The sequence below is a fragment of the Enhydra lutris genome, unplaced genomic scaffold (genome assembly GCF_002288905.1).
Source record: "Enhydra lutris kenyoni isolate GAN:26980312 unplaced genomic scaffold, ASM228890v2 scaffoldscaffold91, whole genome shotgun sequence".
Taxonomy (NCBI): domain Eukaryota; kingdom Metazoa; phylum Chordata; class Mammalia; order Carnivora; family Mustelidae; genus Enhydra; species Enhydra lutris.
In genome coordinates, this window is record NW_019154175.1 from 145,434 (window position 1) to 165,709 (window position 20,276).

General features: G+C 34.8%; 1 protein-coding gene across 5 annotated transcripts in view; it reads right to left on the reverse strand.

The window, feature by feature from the left end:
* Positions 1-20,276, reverse strand: part of LOC111162357 (REST corepressor 3) — a 53,590-nt gene that overhangs the window by 27,927 nt on the left and 5,387 nt on the right. For 3 of the 5 annotated variants that reach the window (XM_022526721.1, XM_022526722.1, XM_022526724.1), the window contains exons 3-7: positions 15,498-15,575; positions 12,670-12,722; positions 10,617-10,778; positions 9,112-9,236; positions 8,270-8,348 (exon numbers count right to left, since the gene is read on the reverse strand). In XM_022526721.1, the coding sequence (XP_022382429.1) occupies positions 8,270-8,348; positions 9,112-9,236; positions 10,617-10,778; positions 12,670-12,722; positions 15,498-15,575 (497 nt within the window). Of the gene's footprint in view, positions 1-8,269; positions 8,349-9,111; positions 9,237-10,616; positions 10,779-12,669; positions 12,723-14,949; positions 15,301-15,497; positions 15,576-20,276 lie in introns of those variants that run through there. The other 2 variants (XM_022526725.1, XM_022526723.1) reach the window with 2 other exon arrangements.

Here is a 20,276-nt window from a genome sequence, read left to right on the forward strand (position 1 = left end):
AAAAAAAAAAAAAAAAAAAAAAAAAAAAAAAAAAAAAAAACCAGAACAAAACAAAACAAAAAACCCAGTCAGATATTTTAAGGTGAAACACCACTAAAGACAAAGAAGAGACCATAAAAGCAGAGAAAAAGAAAAACACAAATTACCTCCAAAGGAATGATAATTAGACTGGCAGCAGACTTTTCTGCAGGAATGACCAATTATAGAAGTAGTAGAATATTATCTTCAAATGAAATAGACACCAAAACTATTTATAAGTAACAGACTCTCACTAAATTAACCTGTATAAGATATATTTCAGGAAAAGGGAAATGATTTTTGAAGAAAGGTCTAATATTCAAGAAAGAATAATGAGTAAATTTTAAACATGTATGTAAATACAAATAAACATTGACTCTATATTTGAGAAATTTTAAAATATAAGATGTAACTAAAATGGGATAAAAATTGCATATATATCAGGAGGGCAGTGACTGAAGTCAAAGCATTTTAAGGGCCAACATTAATCATGAAGTCATTAAAAAAAAAAAATATTGGACTTTAAGTTAAATATGCAGGAAAAATTTCCAGGGTATACAATAAGAATAGAAATATATTTCTATAACAACCCAAACTAGCAGAGAATAAAAAAGTAGAACCGGAGCTGATTGAGTCTTAATGCAAGGGAAAAAAAAAAAAAGAAAAGAGCAAGCCATGAAGGAGGAGAAAAGTAGAAAAGGCAAGTCAAATAAAAGCTAAAAATGAGAAAGAACAAAAATATACACAGATACACAGGGCCTAGACTCTCCAGATAGATTATAAAATCCTACCAGTATTTTCCTCAGAAAGAGACACACTTAAATTGGGAGGACATAGAAATATTGAAAGAAAATAATTAAGCCAGGCAAATAATAAATCAAAGAAAGATGGCAGAGTTATATCAGACAGAAGACATTACAAAAATGCGTAAAAATTTTTGAAACCTGGGTTTGAAATGGATTCTTCTAGAGACACATACTGATAAAAAGTTCAATTCAGTAGCTAAATAAAACAACTCTGGACTTCTATTCTATGCTTCTAATAACAACAGCTTTGAAATATAAAGAGCGTCACCTCTCAATTAATGATCAGATAAGCAGGTAACAAAAACCACACCAGCAAGGCAAGCAGTAAGAGAACACAGATTTCAAGCACAGAACTGACTAGACACAATTAATAGACACAGAATCCTGTAACTAAAAGAGTATTATTTTCTTCTCAAACACACATGGAAAAACATTTGTGAAAATTTTGTATTCTAGGCTTGAGGTTTCAAAATATGTCATCAAAATCCTCAACATTCCAGCCATTGAGAAGTGGGATCTATATTTCTTCCCCTTGACTCTGGATCAACTCCAGTAACTCACAGTAACCCACAGAATGCAACAGAAGTGATGTTGAATAACTTCCAAGGCTAGGCCAGCAGAGGCTGGGTGGTTTCCACTTAGTGCTTTTGGAATGAATGCTTTGGAGAAAACCAACCCATGGTAAGAAGCCAGATTACTAACAGACCACCAGGTTAGAGAGGAATGCCAGATGGCAGCTAGCATATTAACTACCACTCATGTAACTGCGTTGAAAACTTTCAATTACATTCTAGTTGATACTGAAACATAAAAACCATTCTAAAATTAGGAATAAGGTAAAAATATTTGTTATCCTAACTTCTTTTCAACATTATAAAGGTGAATCTAGTTCAGTAAGGGAAGAAATAAAAGGCATATAAGAATTAAAAAGAAATAAAAATATTATTTTCAGAAAACATAAATCTCTTCATAGGAAATGCGATCTACAAATAAATTACACAAAGTTTTCTTTTCTCCCTATATGTCAATGGAGTATTTATTAGGGCTTTTCTAGGAATGGATAAGCTTTAAGAGCAAAGGTCCAAGAATAGCCAACTCCTTACTCCTTAAAAAACACCACCAAGCAGTGGGACTTATACCCTAACAGCCATCAAGACTTATCATAAAGCTACAGCAATTAAGATCTTTTAGGACTGACAAGAGGAGCAGAATAGTTAGTCATGCATATATAAAAACCTCATATATGATAAAGCTGTCACTGCAGACCAGCTGAAAGAGAGGAACTCACTTCTGTATTAGGAAACACAAGTAAAAATGGATTTCTACCTCACATGAACCAACCTTAACTACTGACAGATCAAGGACTTAAATGTAAAAAGCAAAACTTAAAGCTTAAGTTTGAAAATATAAAAGAACACAAATTGAATCTGTACATGCTTCTGATGTAATAGCTGTTCATCAAAAGCATGTAAAGAGAGTAAAAAGCTACAAACTGCTAAAAGCTATGCAACACATTTAACTAAGAGATCAGTAGCCAGAATGCATAAGGAACTCAATAAGAAAATGAACTTTTATACATTCTGTCTTTAAGAAAAAGACAAAAACAACCCCATAGGAAAGGAGGTAAAAAATAAGCAAACAAACAAAAATAGGATTTTTCTTTAAAAAGACAGAATAATAGACAATAAACAGATGGAAAAATATTCAGCCTCATTAGTAATCTGATGAAACTGAGAACACAATGACACCATTTCATACTACTAGATTTATAACATTTTAAAAGTCTGATTATATCAAGTATTGGCAAGGAAGTGGATTATAAGTACTCTCATGGCCCAACTGACACTTGAACAACGTGGGGGATAGGGGCACTGACCTTTCCTGCAATCAAAACTCTGTATAACCTGTGACTCCTCAAAAACTTAATTACTAATAGCCTACTGTTGACCAGAAGGCTTACTGACAACACAATGGATCAACACACCTTTTGTTATATATATTATATACCATATTCTTAAAATAAACTTAGCTAGAAAAAGGAAAATGTTATGAAGAAAATCTTAAGGAAAAGAAAATAAATCTACAGTATTGTACATATTGAAAACATCTGTATGAAAGCAGACACACGCAGTTCAAACCTGTGTTGTTCAAGGGTCAACTTTACTAGGTAATAGCAAATATGAACATGGTTAATACCCTAGAGTTATTCCATTCCAAACACTCCAAGGGTAGTATTTACTCAATAAGTCACTGGTGGCACAATCCCTAATGTGCTGTGCATTTCAGGAGAGTTGGCATGCCTTTCCTATCATGCCACTATAATAATGAAAAACCCCTCCATAATTCTAAATGCCCCTCATGGGGGCAATACAAAACCTACTAAACCTGAGAAGCACTATTCCAAAGGAATTCTTATGTATGTGTATTCAGGATATATTCTCATCAGTATTGTGTATGATAATAATAAACTGGAAATGATGTCCCTTGATAAGAAACAAATAAGTTGTGGCGTACGCATACAATGGAACACCGTAGTATAGTGATGAAAATGAACTGCAAAAAGATGCTAGACAACAACAACAAAATGTGAGTAGCTGAAAAACATATATAATATGATTCCATTTATATAAAGTTTGAAATGGACAAAACTCAATTACGGTTGGTCAGAGATACACACATGTGTGATAAAACTACAAAAAAAAGTAAATAATTGATAGAGTTCAGGATAGGGTTCCCTTTTTAGGATAGAGGTTCTCTCTGGAGAGAAGGGAGAGGGGTACAATTAAGGAAACACACACACACAGGACTTCTGTTTCTTAAGCTCAGTGAGGAGATGCTAGCTGTTTTATTCTTCTTTAAACTCTGCATATTCTATGATACTATATAGTTCACAATTTTTAAAAGTTCATTAAAATTCTACATAATGTGTCAATAACATGCAGAAGCAGGTATGCAGATCTGTGTTAAAGGCAATAATATAGTATCACTCCTTCCTGTGTCCCTAAGATTTGTGAAAGAACAGAGGAATGAATGAAGCTGCTGACAATACATTACCTGCCCTGGACCACAATCTGCAGGATTCCTGTTAACATTTTTTTTCAAGATTTTATTCATTTCTTTGAGAGAAAGAAAGAGAGAGCACAAGCAGCAGGGAAGGGCAAAGGGAGAAGCAGACTCCCTGTAGAACTGGGAGCCAGCCACCATGGGGGCTGGATCCCAGGACCCTGGAATCATGACCTGAGCTGAAGGCAGACACTTAACCTACTAAGCCACCCAGTAACCCTCCTTTTGACATTGTTTAACTTATACTTTCCTTATGCGAATAGTATGAGATCACAGTCAAACAAAAGGCCAAATGCATATAGATCATCTCGCAGAGCTGGACAAAACAATATTACATATACATAAGTTTTCTAGATAACTCAAGTCCCTAATCTCTTACATTTGTATAGTAAACAAAAAGCTTATAATGTGTATTCGCATTCATTATAGTAAATCTGACAGAATGCTTACTATGTTTCAGGCTCTGCAGATAGGATTCTTGCTCTTCAAAGGCTTACCACAAAGGGATAGACAGGTGAAATAGGGCACCCCAACGAGTATTTCAATAGATTTAAAGAAAAATAAGGAGGTGGTGTCAATTCAAGATAAAGCATAGGAGAGAGTTCATAAAGAAGTTACATCTAAACAGAGTTATGAGGAATTTCCTAGGCAGATTTGTGAATAAAGAGAATCCCAGAAAAAAAGAACCATCATAACCACAGGACAAAAGCCAGGAAACTAAACGACTTTTCTAAAACACTGTTAGTAATCTGAAATATGTGGGGTGGGGTGGGGAATGCCTCACTAGAGAGCTTTGTGTTTTATCCTAATCCTACAGACAAAGCCATGGGAGGGTTGCAAGCAGTAAACTCGATTTTAGAAAGATTGCTTTGGCAACAGGGTTAAAGAACAGACTGGAACAGAGTGGTGTGGAGAATGTGGAGACCAGGATGGAAGACAGAAAATTCCAATAATTCAGAGAAGAGATGTAAGGCAGTTGTATAAAACATAAAGGACAAAATTTACAGTTATTTGAGAGAAAAAATTAAAAACAATAAAACGAACAGAATTAAGAAAGTATAGAATAGTATAGTATAAAATAATAACAAAGAAAAAAGTTATTAAGATTGAGACACAACAGTTAAAAAGGTAGACAAAGGGCACCTGGGTGGCTCAGTCAGTTAAGTGTCTGCCTTCAGCTCAGGTCATGATTCTAGAGCCCTGGATTGAGCCCCAGATCCCACATTGGGCTCCCTGTTCAGTGGGGAGTCTGCTTCTGCCTCTGCCCCTCACACTACCTTTTTTTTCTCTCTCTCTCAAATAAATAAAATCTATTAAAAAATTTTTAAAAATTAAAAAGTAGGCAAGAATCACAGAACCGCCAATACTGTACTATATTTTAGCAACTAGAATTTAAATAAAATCTGAAAAATAAAATGGGCCACTGGGCAGGGGCGGGGGGGAAGAATCACAGAATCGTGTTACAAAAGTCAAAGAAGAGATTTTCAGGGAAAAGGGAGGGGTCAATAACTTGAAATAATACAGAAAGCTCGAGCAGAATACAATGAATCACTGGATGTGGCAGTTAGGTTGACATCCCTCAGCTGTTTCAGTGAAGTGAAAAGACAGAAGCCTGACTGACGCAAAGTCCAAAGTGAAGTAGTAGGAAGGAATAGAGTTTTTTCTAGACTGGTAGAGAGATAGTTATGCTTTTACACAGAAGATGTGAGCATAATTTGAGCTGCAATGAAAAGGTTGAAAATACGGCATTAGAGAGGGATAACTGATGGGAAAGTCCTAGTCCTGACATGAACGGACAGATAGGATCAAACAAGAGAAGGGACCTTTGTTACTATGACAGAGAGGCATTCAGGCAGACTTTATTCAGTAAATGTTTCTGAGTATCATTTCTATTAATAGATCTGTAAGGGGCACCTGGGTGGCTCAGTAGGTTAAAGCCTCTGTCTTCAGTTCAGGTCATGATCCCAGGGTCCTGGGATTGAGCCCCACAATGGGCTCTCTGCTCAGCAGGGAGCCTACTTCCCCCACACCCCCGCCTGCCTCTCTGCCTACTTGTGATCTCTGTCTGTCAAATAAAATCTTTAAAAAAAAAATAAATCTGTAAGATTTTTAAAAGTCTGATCATATCAAATATTGGTAAGGAGGTGGACAAGGAGTACTATGTAAAGTGCTGGGAGATACAAGATGTACAATGTAACTCAGTCTCTGACTTCAAAAAGTGTATAGCCTAGTGGGCAAAATACAGTAATTTTAATGTACTAAGTATAAACATGCTCAGATGATAAGGGTAGTAAAGTAGCACAGAGGTCAGGGAGAAGGGCTGGAATTTAAGGGACTTCCTACTTGATATTTTCTCTGTGAGATTATCAGGCAAGTTTTTGCAGGAGAGTGGAGAGATGGTAGGTGATGTATAGAAAGGGATGCAAGTTCAGAATACCTGCTCAAATAATGAATAAAACAATAGTACCTTTTACTCAAGATTTATTATGTACTGGGTACTCTAAGAAGTGCTTCTGTATATATTACCTCTTTGATTCCCAAATAATCCTATTATTTTCATTTTACCGAGGGAAAACACCGAGGCTCAGAAGTTAAACACTGAGAGACGTAAGGACTGCACTAAGATCTGAAGCCATTTTATCTAAGTAGCAACAATTTATATGATTATGCCATTTTCTCCTGCTGTGCCTCTCAGACCAAGAATAGCAACAGACCCAGCATTGTGGGTTCATAGGGTTAGGGAAGGTATAGCAGAGGATAGGGAAATGGGGACTTAATAAGGGATATAAGAGAGATATGGGGAATACAGCAATTTAAGTAGTTGATCACTAGGTCTATGGCTCAGAGAAACAAGGCAGACTTGGGAAAAAATGAAGGAATCAAGTAATTTGAGAACATTTAGCAGTAGTAGGAAAATTTGTAAAATAACAAATTGAGGTAAGAGTAGGATCTTTAAAATGTCACTTAATAAAAGAGTTTAAGATGATGACAAGGTCCAGGATGCGCCAATGGCATTGAGGAATGGTGGTCATTAAATAGGATGAAGGTACATTCTGTCTCCCAATTTCAATCTTCACTATGTCACAGATGTCTATACCTCACAAGACTTTACCCTTCAATATTTGATCTATTTTTCACAATTATGTAAATCCTTGCCTATATAAATGAGTCGTTATATCAATTTAGCCTTTTCCTAGTGATTTTTTTTTAAGATTTTATTTATTTATTTGACAGACAGAGATCACAAGTAGGCAGAGAGGTAGGCAGAGAGAGGAGGAAGCAGGCTCTCCTTGGAGCAGAAAGCCCAATGCGGGGCTCGATCCCAGGACCCTGGGATCATGACCTGAGCAGAAGGCAGAGGCTTTAACCCACTGAGCCACCCAGGCGCCCCTTTCTTAGTGATTGTAAATCATCATCATCATCATCATCATTTAGAGGAACAGGAGTGCTTTTCTAGTTGGGGATTCTTCCATCTCTTCCTTTGTTTCTATTTTCACTGCTGGCAGTATACCACTACTACAGATCATCACCAACTTATAATGGTTCTGGTTACAATTTTTCAACTTTATGATGGTGTGAAAGTCACAGGCACTCAACAGAAACTGTACTTTGAATTTTCTTCTTATTCCAAGCTAGCAATATGCAATAAAATGCTCTTTCATAATGCTAGGCGGTGGCAGTGAGCTGCAGCTCCCAGTCAGCCAAGTGGACACGAAAACAACCAATACACTGACAACCACTGTGAATATTTACAATCATTCTGTGTTTCACTTTCAGTACAGTATTCAACTATATGAAATAGTCAACACTTTATTATAAAGCAGGCTCTGTGTTAGATCATTTTGTATAGGCTAATGAATGTTATGAGCATGTTTAAGGTAGGCTAGGCTAAGTGATGATGTTTGCTAGATTAGGTATATTAAATACATTTCTGACTTGCAATATTTTCACTTTATGATGAGTTTACTGGTATGTAACCTCATCATAAGTTGAGGGAGATCTAATTTCTAATTTCTAATTTGCTAAAATATGGACCAAAACAAGTGTTTTTAACAAAAACTGGTAACAAAACCAGAAAGCTTAATTTTATATTCTATTATATCATACTATATCATCTGAGGGTGTTTTATTTCTTTTCTCTGGATTAAGGACTAGCAATTGTGACAGGGCTTTTATACTTCTGAGTGGATGAGATAACCCAATAATTATTTAAACTACTGGCTAACTGCTAGTTCTAGATATTTTTCCAAAACCCTCTAACATCGAAAATTACTACTTCCTACATTATGATATAAAAATGTTTTTCTTAACATGAAGTATAGTTCATTCTTCTTTGCATGGATTTGTAGAACAATTACAAGCACTCTAATGATCACCATTACCTCTTTCTTGGCTTCTTTTTTTGGATCATAATCACTATCATTTCCATCCATTGGGTGTGTTTCTTCCACATCATCATCACTGAGAAGAAACAAAGATTAGTAAACTTAATTCCCTTTTTATTCTATTCTGGGGGTTTATCAAATTGCAATATACCTTGCTAATAATTTCACTAGACATTTTCCAAAAAAACGAGAGTGTCCTTGGGAAGATTACCTCCTATAATTTAGACTGCTGTAGTGTTTAGAAACATTTATCTTTTTGGGTATATAGAATATGTTAGCAAACATGTATACCTAAAAAACAGAGACCAATAGGATAGATATTTAGAAAGAATACCATTTGGGAAAGAGAACACATATATTAATTTGATATAGTACTGATTATTTCATCTCTCCAGTTGGAGGATAAAGATAAACACCAGTAAGCAGAATGGTTTTATAACACCAGAAACATACAGCTACAATAATGCGGACTTCAGTTAGTCAGGTAATTGTGCTCAGGCAATTATGGAAAGAGCATATTCTAGAGAGTGTGTTTCTTAATGTATTCTAAATATATGTACTGAATATATCAGTACTAAAAGGAAGCTCTTGCAAGTAGAGTTAAACACAGCTCACATACAACACAGTTGTCTGCTGGCTACAATTAACAGTTAAAGAAAAGTCCTTACTATTAAGATTTCTGATCACTCAACTCTTCCTGCCAGAGACAAAACATCTTGAATGAAAGGTTACATTACATTTACATTTACAATGTGTTGTGATAATTTTTCTGCCTTAGGAAGTGTAAACAATTCAATAAGTGTCCTAACAATGTAACTATATAAAGGCATCCAACCTACCTGTCACCCTGATTATGTCTATTGGCTAGTTTACGAGCCTGGCGATCCATCAAGCTTGTCCTGGATCGAGTTTTTTTCCAGGAATAGTAATATTTTACAAGGCTAGCAATTGTCTTATCTGGAAGCTTGAAAAAAAAAAAGTCATGTTAATATCAGCAAATTTAATTCACAAATTCTGATTAACAGAATGAATAATACTTCTGATACTATTCTTTGATACTTAAAGGCATGGATGAAAAATATTTTCATGGGTATATTTATGAATTATAGAACTAAAAAGTACTGTTATAGTCATAATAACCCACCACACCTATGTCATCGACATTTCTGAATATTCCTATTTGTTCCAAGAAGAAAGGGGAGACAAGAGTATAACAAACATGGTGAACAATGCACCCAGATGTTCCCAGGACAACATTAGCTTTCGGTATTTGTTTTTCTTAAGGAGTTACTCTTCTCTGCCCACCTCTGTAAGTTGAAATTTTAAAACTAATACATAATTAACATGCCTCAAAATTTATCAAGTTAAAATGTACAATTCAGTGGTTTCTAGCATATTCACTAAGTTATGCAAACATCACTACTACGTAATTCCAGACATTTTCATAAGTTCAAAAAGAAACATTAGTAGTCATCCCCTGGTCTTCCCTTACCCCAGTCTCTGGCAACAAGTAATCTACTTTCTATTTCTATGGATTTGTCTATTCTGGACATTTCATACAAATGGGCTCATATACTATATGACCTTTTATGCCTGGCTTCTGTCACTTAGCATCATGTTTTCAAGAAAAGCTGTTCAATTTTCAACAATGAATTTTTTAAATTATCGTCTTAACTCTAGGTTTTAAGATGATAAATAATAAAATCAGACTGTAGCTACCAAATAAAGTCTCTGGGTATTAAAATGACTAATCATCATGCACTGATTTGTCATACTGGCAAACAAGGACACACACGCCCAATCAATAAGGCTCTCTTCAATACTTAGATATATTTGCATACATTATCTAATTTTCATCCATTCAGGTTAAGAGATTCTAATGCAGCAACTTCTCAGGTTTATATTCTTTTGACACAATACTAAAAATTTAAAAACTAGAAATAAAGAGTTTTTCTCCTTAAAAACAATAGTGCCTGTATAATATTGAAATACAGAATTTTTTAAAATTGATTTTCATATCCAAAAGAATATATTAGAAAACCCTAATGTTAAAAAATGAAAACATTTAAAATAAAAATGAAATTGTGATTTTTTTCCTAGAACCATATTTAATACACATATATTTAAATCATAACAAAAAATTATGATGAAATAGTACGTAACTGTCATGCAGTTGAGTGGTTATCAAAAACAGGGTATATACAAATATATAGGTATCTGAAGTATCAAATACTTTTAAACATTAAAATTAGACTGAAAACTTTTTTGTTTTTAAGAATTGGGAAGTGTTTAATAATAGCAAATCTTTCAGGCACAAATTACAGTAAAACTAAAATTACCATACCATTTGCTGAATCCTGTGAAAGCTCTTCCCATGAAAACTAAAGGCTTGTTCAAACAGGACTTTATCTTCCACTGTCCACTCATCCGGAAAGGGAGTGAAATTAGGGAGATCAGCAAGGGACTTCTCAATGTTATGTTTATGCCAGAACAACATGCCAAGAGCCTTTGAAGAGAAATCATTCCCCTTTGGTTTTAATGGACTTATGTTCCATCACACTTAAGAGAGTTAAACACAAATTAGGTTAAAATCTTAAGCCCATGACTTCAACTGAAGATACACTCACAGTTTAGAACTTTTAATCAGGGATGCCCAGGTAGACTTCATTTATTTATCTCTTTTAAATCAGGGCCTCAGAACAGTGAATGTTCCTACATACCACATTTGCTGCATAATCTAGGAAAAACAGTGAACTGAGGAGAGTGACTATAATTACTAAAGCAGGTTTGTTGACTCGTATTAAGACTGACCCATATTTACTCATTTGTCAATGTGTAGAGAAAACATGCTAAAAGGAAAAATATCCAGTAAATATTTGAAGAAAACTATCAATCATAATGTTAAACTAGAAGTGCTCAGTTGAAACATAGTAGAGAAATATTTGTTTTAACCTTTTAGAAGTACTATGGGCTGAATAGTTCCAAGGAGTACCTCAATGCAATCTTTTTTCTTTTTAACCTCAATGCAATCTTAATAATATTTACCACATATATTTCTTTATTATCATAATGCATAGAAAGAATCATTATGAGGCATATTGATAACTTCAATGACTTTATTACCAAATCATAGTAAAACCCAAAATGGGTAATTTCTAACCTTCCATAACCTTCCCTTCTATTGTTAAGTTGTAGGTCTTTATCTTTCCGATAAGGTACCAAGTACCAAATTTCATTTTTTTAAGAAGAGATTTAGCAACTTTTCAAATAATGCATTTTAAAATTAATTTCTGTACTTCAGTAACACTCCTTTAAAATGAACATGAAAATAAACATAGGTGCAGTCACATTTTAAAGGCTTAACGTCGCAAACAAATAATAAACAGAAAGCCAAAAATTAAAAACAAAAAAATCAAAGGCTTCAAAATTCACAAAAAAATTAACTATGTTTAGATAAACATCTCAATTTCTAGAAATGACTTTGTATTATTTAGCCATGGTAATGACTATAAAATTAGCTCTTAATAGTGCAAATTACAGATAATTCATTTTACTATTACTTCTGATAAAGGTTGATCTAATAATTAGTTGAAAACAGATTTAAGAATCTATATTTCTTTTTTATTTTTTCATGTTCTTCATTCCCTCACTACAAGGGATAATGAACCATATGCCCCAAATAGATCTTTTAAAAATTATCAAAAAAAAAAAAAAAAAGCCCCCCCAAGTAAATTAAAGAATTAAAAATTAAATTTGAGAAAAGCCCTTCATAAATTATTTCATTCAAAATTCAGAAGTCTTAAATACTAAATAAAAAGTTTAAGTTATAGGTCTTTCAGATTAAAAGATGAGAGAGAACTGGGGTGCCTGGGTGGCTCAGTGGGTTAAGCCTCTGCCTTTGGCTCAGGTCATGGTCTATGGATTCTGGGATGGAGTCCAGCATTGGGCTCTCTGCTCAGCAGGGAGCCTGCTTCCCTCTTTCCCTCTGCCTGCCTCCCTGCCTACTTGTGATCTCTCTCTCTCTCTCTGTGTCAAATAAATAAATAAAATTTAAAAAAAAAAATCAGAATTACCTGTACTCAAAAAAAAAAAAAAAAAAAATCCCTTTTTGGTTAGCATTTGCCAGAATAATCTAAAGATACTTTTGAGATACTTTTAGAACGCATAGCAGAATAAGAAACAGAGGTCTTGAGAGAAAAATATTCAAGCCCTTGAGATGAACAATGTTTACAATAAAAGCAAAATCCCTAAGTTTAAAAGGTCAGACTTTACTAGGCCTCTTACAGTATCTATAAAATTGGTGGAACTGCAATTTCTTAGGATAGAACCAACCAGATGTTCTTTGGATTTGTTAAGTACTGAGGCAAGCTTTAATACTAAAATGTTTCTCTACATACCTGTTCCACATTGTAGCCATGTTTCTCCTTTGCAATTGCAATATATTCATCCACTGCAATGAAACAATGTTATATAACTATATTTACTTCAGGTGTGCAGGTCATTTTTCTTTTTTAAAACAAAGCAAAATAAAAATATTATATTCCAGGGCTTTTCCAGGGAAAAGTCATTTTCCATGAAATGTTACAAAAAAAGACTTCTACTTCTATAAACAGGATCAGAGGCTTCCTTGATTTAAAATTTTACTTAGTATGATTTATTTCTAAGATTATATAGCACATACTTATTAAATTCAATGCCATTTAACTATTTTTGTATACAAAAAATAACAGTCTGTACATAGTCAATAGAACCTAACTACCGTGTAGAATATTAGATAATTTCTTCATTTTTCTGTTACAGTCTTTATTTGAAGAGATTTAGCTGCTTCAGATCCCATCTCATAGTAAGAGTTGGCCCAAAGCCTTTACCTTCCCACTTCTGACTGCTGTACAAAGGATGGACATGTTCAAGTATGCTTCGGTAGCCCTAAATTTTCTTCAGCTCTTCTTGCAAGCTATACAGAAGTTATCTGAATATTCCATTTTCATTCAACATCCATATGTAATCAAGCCAAAAAGTTACTTAGATAAGCACAGCTTCAATGATGAGGTACTAGTTATTTTAAGGCCTTACTTCTGAGAAGTCTGCCTTTTCAGTGAGCAGGACTGTTTTATGTGAAATCCATATAGTCACTCCTGTTTGATCCTTTTTTAAAGTTTATATATAAAGTGCATATATATATATATGTATATATATATAAAGTGAATATATATATATATACATATATATATATTAAGCATATTTGGAGAAGCAGAGGTTAAGAATTCTGATCCCAGAACAGCTAGTCTACCAGGGCTTAATTCTCAGCCTTGTTGCTAGTTTTTTGACTATAGGCAATTAACTCTTCCTTTCTGTACCTTACTTTTCTCACTCTAAAACAGTACCTTCTTCCTAGGATTAAATGAGATAATATATATCAACTGTTTAGAATAACACATGGTACATTTTAGATACTTTATATGAGTTTGCTATTACTATTAGTCAATGTTAAGATAATTTAATATATAAAAATGATATTATAACAATAATGCTGTTAGAATAGTAACTATTTTCGATGGATGCTATTATAGTTCCCTAAGACTGTAAACTTTTGCAGAAAATCCAAATATTGTCTTTTGTTTAGAACTTAAATACATAGCACTTAAACATAAGATAGGCCTAAATATATGCTATTTAACAAAAATGTCCTACCGTCCTATAAGTAGAAGGCTAAACAATACCAGTCAATCTACGGTTTCCAACCTTGGCTGTGCATTAGTATCAGTGGGGGAGCTTTTAAAAAGTAAGCTCAGGAGCACCCAGCTGGATCGATCGAAAGAGAATGCAACTCTTGATCTTGGAGTCACGAGTTCAAGCCCCATGTGGGATACAGAGATTACTAAAAAATAAAGTCTTTAAAAACAAATAAATGAATAAAATAAAAAAATTAAAAGTAAGTCCAGACTCCAACCCTTAAGATTCTGATTTAATTGGTTTGAGATAGACACTAGACATCAGCACTGTCTTTTAAAAGTTCCTCCACATGATTCCAGTGCACAGCCAGAGCTGAACCCACTGCCTGATATCTTTGGTCTAGAATATTCTACATGGGCACCACACAATCAGGATATACTGGCTTTCTAAATTTTGTTTTCCACCTTAAGAAATGCACCACTGCACAAAACAGTGGTAGGACAGCAAAAGCCAGTGATACCCTGATGCTCAGTTTATGAATGAAAACCTTTGCCATGTAACAAGAACTGAACCAGAGAAACCTGATAATCTCCCTCAGGTTTCTCAGTATACAGTCCCAGGCCAAATGTACAATTTTGTGTTTTCTGTTAAGAATGCCTCAAGGGCATGTAATTCCTAGATTACCAGCTAGACCTTTTGCTGGTATTCCCAAACTGTCAAATAGGAAGAATTATCAGGTATGCAGCATAATACTCAATTTTCAATTTTTAGTTCTCTTATTGCATCAAGAAGTATGCTTAGCTTACTATTCACATGACATACAGATCATTAATTTTCATAGGACTAAATAAACCATTATGCAACATCTCTAAGATTTCGTAAATATTTTTATAAGACAAGATTATTTTACAGCTGCAAGAATAGCTGTGCAGTGGTTTTCTGTTCGTCTAATTAACAAATTCAAAGATAACTGAATGGAGGGGTGGGGATCTTAGTTTTGTTACCTGCACGTTTCCTATATCTGATGTGCCGCAAAGGATCAGGTCCGCTACATCACATTGAAGTCTAAAGCCACACCATGATTCAAGAAGTGCATGGTCAGTGATCCAGAAGGTCTCCGTCCAGAAATGGAGAGCTCAAAGATGACCTGATTGATGGCTGCTGAAGTCAGTTCTTTCCCCTTTCCTCTTTAAAATGGTAATGATAGTGGGCTCTCTGAAGTTTGAAGGCATTTCTTTACAGCTCCATATACTGAGGAAAAGCCTGTGCAGATGTCTACATAGTAACTCCCTCCCCTGCTTGAGGATTTAAGCAGCAATGCCATCAGATCCTAGGTATTTTCAGTCTTCCTGGGCCTGACACAAATTGGAATGATCAACCCACTATCTTTCAAAAGGAACAACATTCTAATATAACAACCTCCATCAAAAAACAAAACAAAGACAAACTGTTTTCTTATGAGAATCTAAGCGACCCAAAACAAATATAAGTTGTATTTTGAATTGGTTGATAGAATCCTATTGACATAAACATTCAATTTCAGAAAACTTACATTTAGCATCTGGGATACTGTGATATGGAGACCACACAAGCATTCCTCCATTGTCTTTATCTGTGTACTTTGTAGCACCTAGGGAAAAAAATTCATTACTTTAAATACGATGGATTTTATGTACATTTAAAATTAAGTATAAACAAAGTAAATTTTTTTCTATTTTAGTACAGTACCTGCAAGAGGACAAAGGAACCAAGTACAAGGAAACAGAGAAGAAAAACAGATTTTACATTAAATATACTAAGTATTTCATTTATGGAATTGAAGAAAATTTCACAAAGACTGAAGTTAACCCCATTTAAATTAAAAAGAAGGACTTTCTTAAGTACACTATATAGCCCTATTTCTTGACAGGTAATACATTTGATTTAACCTTCTAAACATTATTTGCGAGTCATTAAAAATTCTGACTTTTAAAACTAGAGAATACCTCAGGTGGAAAGTTATTTCTCTTTTGCCCCATATCTAAATGGGTCAAGACTACCATCATTCAAAAATACTTATATCTGCTTTTTATGTTTTTTATTTAATCTTATTCCTTGTGAGTCTGCCAACTGTTCCTTTTGAGTGTTAATTTCATTTATTACAGTTTATATTTATAAAATTATGTGCTCTGTGTAAGAGGAAAACGAAGTAAAAAAAAATGTAAAAGTTAATAATGCTGTTTCTCCTTAAAATAATCAAAGTCCACCTCCAAACGTAGAAGCACATTACTGTTGCTTATTTCTAACCTGTTATAATCTAAAAAGTCAGAAAAATCAAGCTCTATTAATATTACATCAAAGATAGAGACTGAATGAAAACCCAAAACAGCTGTCCCAGTGCCAAATACACACCTGTTGGGTTCTGTCTTTTAATTACTTGGTGGTCTTTTTCTGGATTCTTTGTAATTCCTAGGTGCATTCAAGTTAATTAAAACTATCAAGAAATGAAGCATTGTTGCTACCTACTTAAAGACTTGTCTATGAATATATCATAATTGACTTTTGTGAGGTATTGATAGCTACCACTAACAAATGGCAAAAATTCCAAAATTACTCATTATTCATAAAACATTAACAGAATTTTGAGGTTAAACTATAATCATTCATAAAGGTATATTTGGAATAAAGAACACTCACCTCCAGGGGTAAAGGAACTAAAGGTATAATCTCAATCTAGAGAAGTTATCTATCCAAGAATAATCTAATTTAGTTCAGTAGTTTTTAACTTTCGGAGAATCACTACGCATCGCTATTGCATATTCAATCAACAAACTATAGAAAATTATAATTATATACTGTTAGTGAAAATATGAAGCTAAGATTGTTTAAAAATTGTATGTGTTTTACTCTAAGGAAAAATTTAGGATGGAAAAAAGAGAAATGAGAGCACAGTACCAAAGAATTAGAAAAATCGTATTTATAAAATGAATCTAAAAGCAAAACCTACTGCATTTTGTCATATCTTTAATAAAGAGGACAAAAATCTAAGAATTTAAGAAAATGCAAAGTGTAAGTACATTATCTAAAATTTATATTCAATGAAAACAAATTTCAAGTTTTTTAAAAACTTCAAAAATAAGATCTATATTAAATTTCTAACCACATAAAATATAAACACAAAAGCAAAACTGGCACTCAGTGGAAATAAAACAGACATATCCAAGTTGGTCAGAAGTCTTTATCTACTTCTATTTCTAGTGAGTATTCTAAACTTCAATTCTTCAGCATGGACTTTTTCTTTTTCACAATGGATTATAACAATAAGATAATTTAAATCCTACTTAATAAGGAGTGCAACAAAGAAAGGTTTCCATTAAGTCTCAAGTCTTAACAGCGTTATCATGCTTAATATTTAAACATATTTCTTGCATCTGATTCTTGCATTACAGAAAATCTTAATTAAAATACCTTCATGAAATATCTCTTCTTACACAGATATAAACTATTTTTTGTATTTTTTCCCCAGAAGAAAAACAGGTTTCCCCCAAAATTCTTAGGACTACAATTAAGGGCCTGATCTGACAAAAACTGACATCCAAGCCATGGGGACTAACAGCTCTTCTAACATGGGAGTAGGGGATGCTAATAGGGAGAGTAATAATTGTGTCTGATAGCAGAAAATGACTAATTAGGCTTTTCACGGTGTTCCTTTTTCTTTTTTTCAAAGATTTTATTTATTTGAGAGAGAGAGAGAGAGAGAGCACGAGTGGGAGATGGGGAAAGGGATAAACAGACTCTCCACTGAGCAGGGAGCCCCAAGTAGGGCTCAATCCCAGCACCCTGGGATCATGACCTGAAGGCAGACACTTAACTGACTGAGCCACCCAGGCATCCCCACATTGCTCTTTTCCTAACCTTGAACTGAACTCTACCATTTTCAATCATGTATGTGTCAGCTAGGCCCAAGGGATGACTGATGTTCACAGGAAATGAGATATTTTAATATAATGGTTAAGAGTGTAACCATTACATTGGGGCGCCTGGGTGGCTCAGTGGTTAAAGCCTCTGCCTTCGGCTCGGGTTGTGATCTCAGGGTCCTGGGATGGAGTCCCGCGTCGGGCTCTCTGCTCAGCAGGGAGCCTGTCTCCTCCTCCTCTCTCTCTCTGCCTGCCTCTCTGCCTACTTGTGATCTGTCTGTCAAATAAATTTAAAAAAAAAAAAAAAAAAAGAGTGTAACCATTACAGAGCCAGACTAATTCGAATCCAAGCTCTGCCATTTCCAAGCTTTGTCATCTTAGGGAAATTTACCCTTGTTGTCCATGCCTTAGTGTAATTCTTTAAAAACACTGATGAGGGGTGCCAGGATAGCTCAGTCTAACGGTTAAGCAGCTGACTATGGAATTCAGCTCAGGTCAGGATCTCAGAGTCCTGGGATCCAGGCCCCACACTGAGTCCCCATGCCAGGCTTCCTCCTCAGTGGGGGGTCTGCTTGAGGATTTGTCTCTTCCTCACTTCCTGGCTCCTCCCAGCCCCACCCCGACTCGCTCGCCGGCTCTCTCCCTAAAATAAATAAATCTCAAAAAAAAAAAAAAAAAAATAGGGAAGATGAGAGTACCTACTTCACAGAATTATTAAAAAATTAAATGAATGTATGCAAAGTACCTGGCATACAGTAAGCATTACCTAAACATTATTACTAGTATATGCTCACTGTAAGTCCTTTCTTGTTCCGTTCGATCTCTACTCTGAAAAGACTTCTTGTCACCTTATCAAATAACACAAACGAATAAAACCTCATGGGGCTCTAACATAAACAGCTAATGCCTTCTCTCACCAATCCCTTGAAAATGAAACTGGATAGCTGAAATGATTTTTTTTTTTCCCTAAAAACTCAGACCTGACTTCTCTCCTATAAAGGGAGAAAGTAACTTGTATTATTTTATTATTAACATATAATGTATTATTTGTTTCAGGGGTATAGGTCTGTAACTCATCAGTCTTACACAATACACAGCACTCGGCACAACACATACACTGTACCCCTCAGGATGCTTTGCATACAATAATTTTATCCTTTCCATTGTAAAAGTTGAAGACAAATATCTCAAGGACTTAAAGTCAATATTTATTTTGCTTTTATGTGTAACAATATTTAATATTATATCTCAAACCTGTCTGATAACTCAGAAATAGTACTGAAGGGATGCTTGGGTGGCTCAGTCAGTTAAGCGTCTGTGTTCTGCTTGGGTCATAATTGAGTCCTGGGATCGAGTCCTACATCAGGCTCCTTGCTCAGCAGAGAGTCTACTTCTTCCTCTGCCTGCCACTCTCCCTGCTTGTGTGTGTGAGTGTACCCTCTCTCCGACAAATAAATAAATCTTAAAAAAAAAAAAGAATACTGAAAATCAAGCTTGCCTCACCAACGAAATAATCCAACCTTAGAAGTATCTTATCTTCCAAATAGATGAAAAAAAAAAAAAACCTAGATAGCAAGCTATCATCATTTTAAGACTATATATTAGCATGACAGTTCTGAAAACAAAATTATTAAACAATTTTTAAAAGTATGAAACACTTAAAAGTTTAATCATTTTGAAATATTTTAAATACCTTAACTGCAGTTGGTAAGTACATTTATGAGATCAATTGGGGAAAACCAACAACTAAAAAACAAAAATATAATTTTGAGGGGCGCCTGGGTGGCTCAGTGGATTAAAGCCTCTGTCTTCGGCTCAGGTCATGATCCCAGGGTCTTGGGATCAAGCCCCTCATCAGGCTCTCTGCTCAGCAGGGAGCCTGCTTCCTTGTCTCTCTCTGCCTGCCTCTCTGCCTACTTGTGATCTCTGTCTGTCAAATAAATAAATAAAATCTTAAAAAAAAATTTTTTTTTTTTTTGATGAGCTAGGATTTTTACATCAATAGCAAATTTCAAAATAAATACAAAAGTAAAAACCTAGGGCACCTGGGTGGCTCAGTACATTAAGTGGCTGCTTTCAGCTCAGGTCATGATCTCAAGGTTCTGGGATCAAGTTCCACATTGGGATCCCTGCTCTGCAGGGGTGCCTGCTTCTCCCCCTGTGCCTCCTCCCACTTGTTCTCTCACTCTCTCTCTCTCTCTCCCCCTCAAATAAATAAAATCATTTATAAAAAGTAAAAAATAAATAAATCTACTTCTTAGATTTAGGATATTTAGAATAAGGAGTTCTATGGAAATCATGGGACAAATATTCTATAGGAAAGAACTTAAGGGGTGCCTGGGTGGCTCAGTTGGTTAAGCAATTGCCTTTGGCTCAGGTCCTGATCCTGAGTCCCAGGATCAAGTCCCACATCGGGCTCCCTGCTCGGGGGGGGG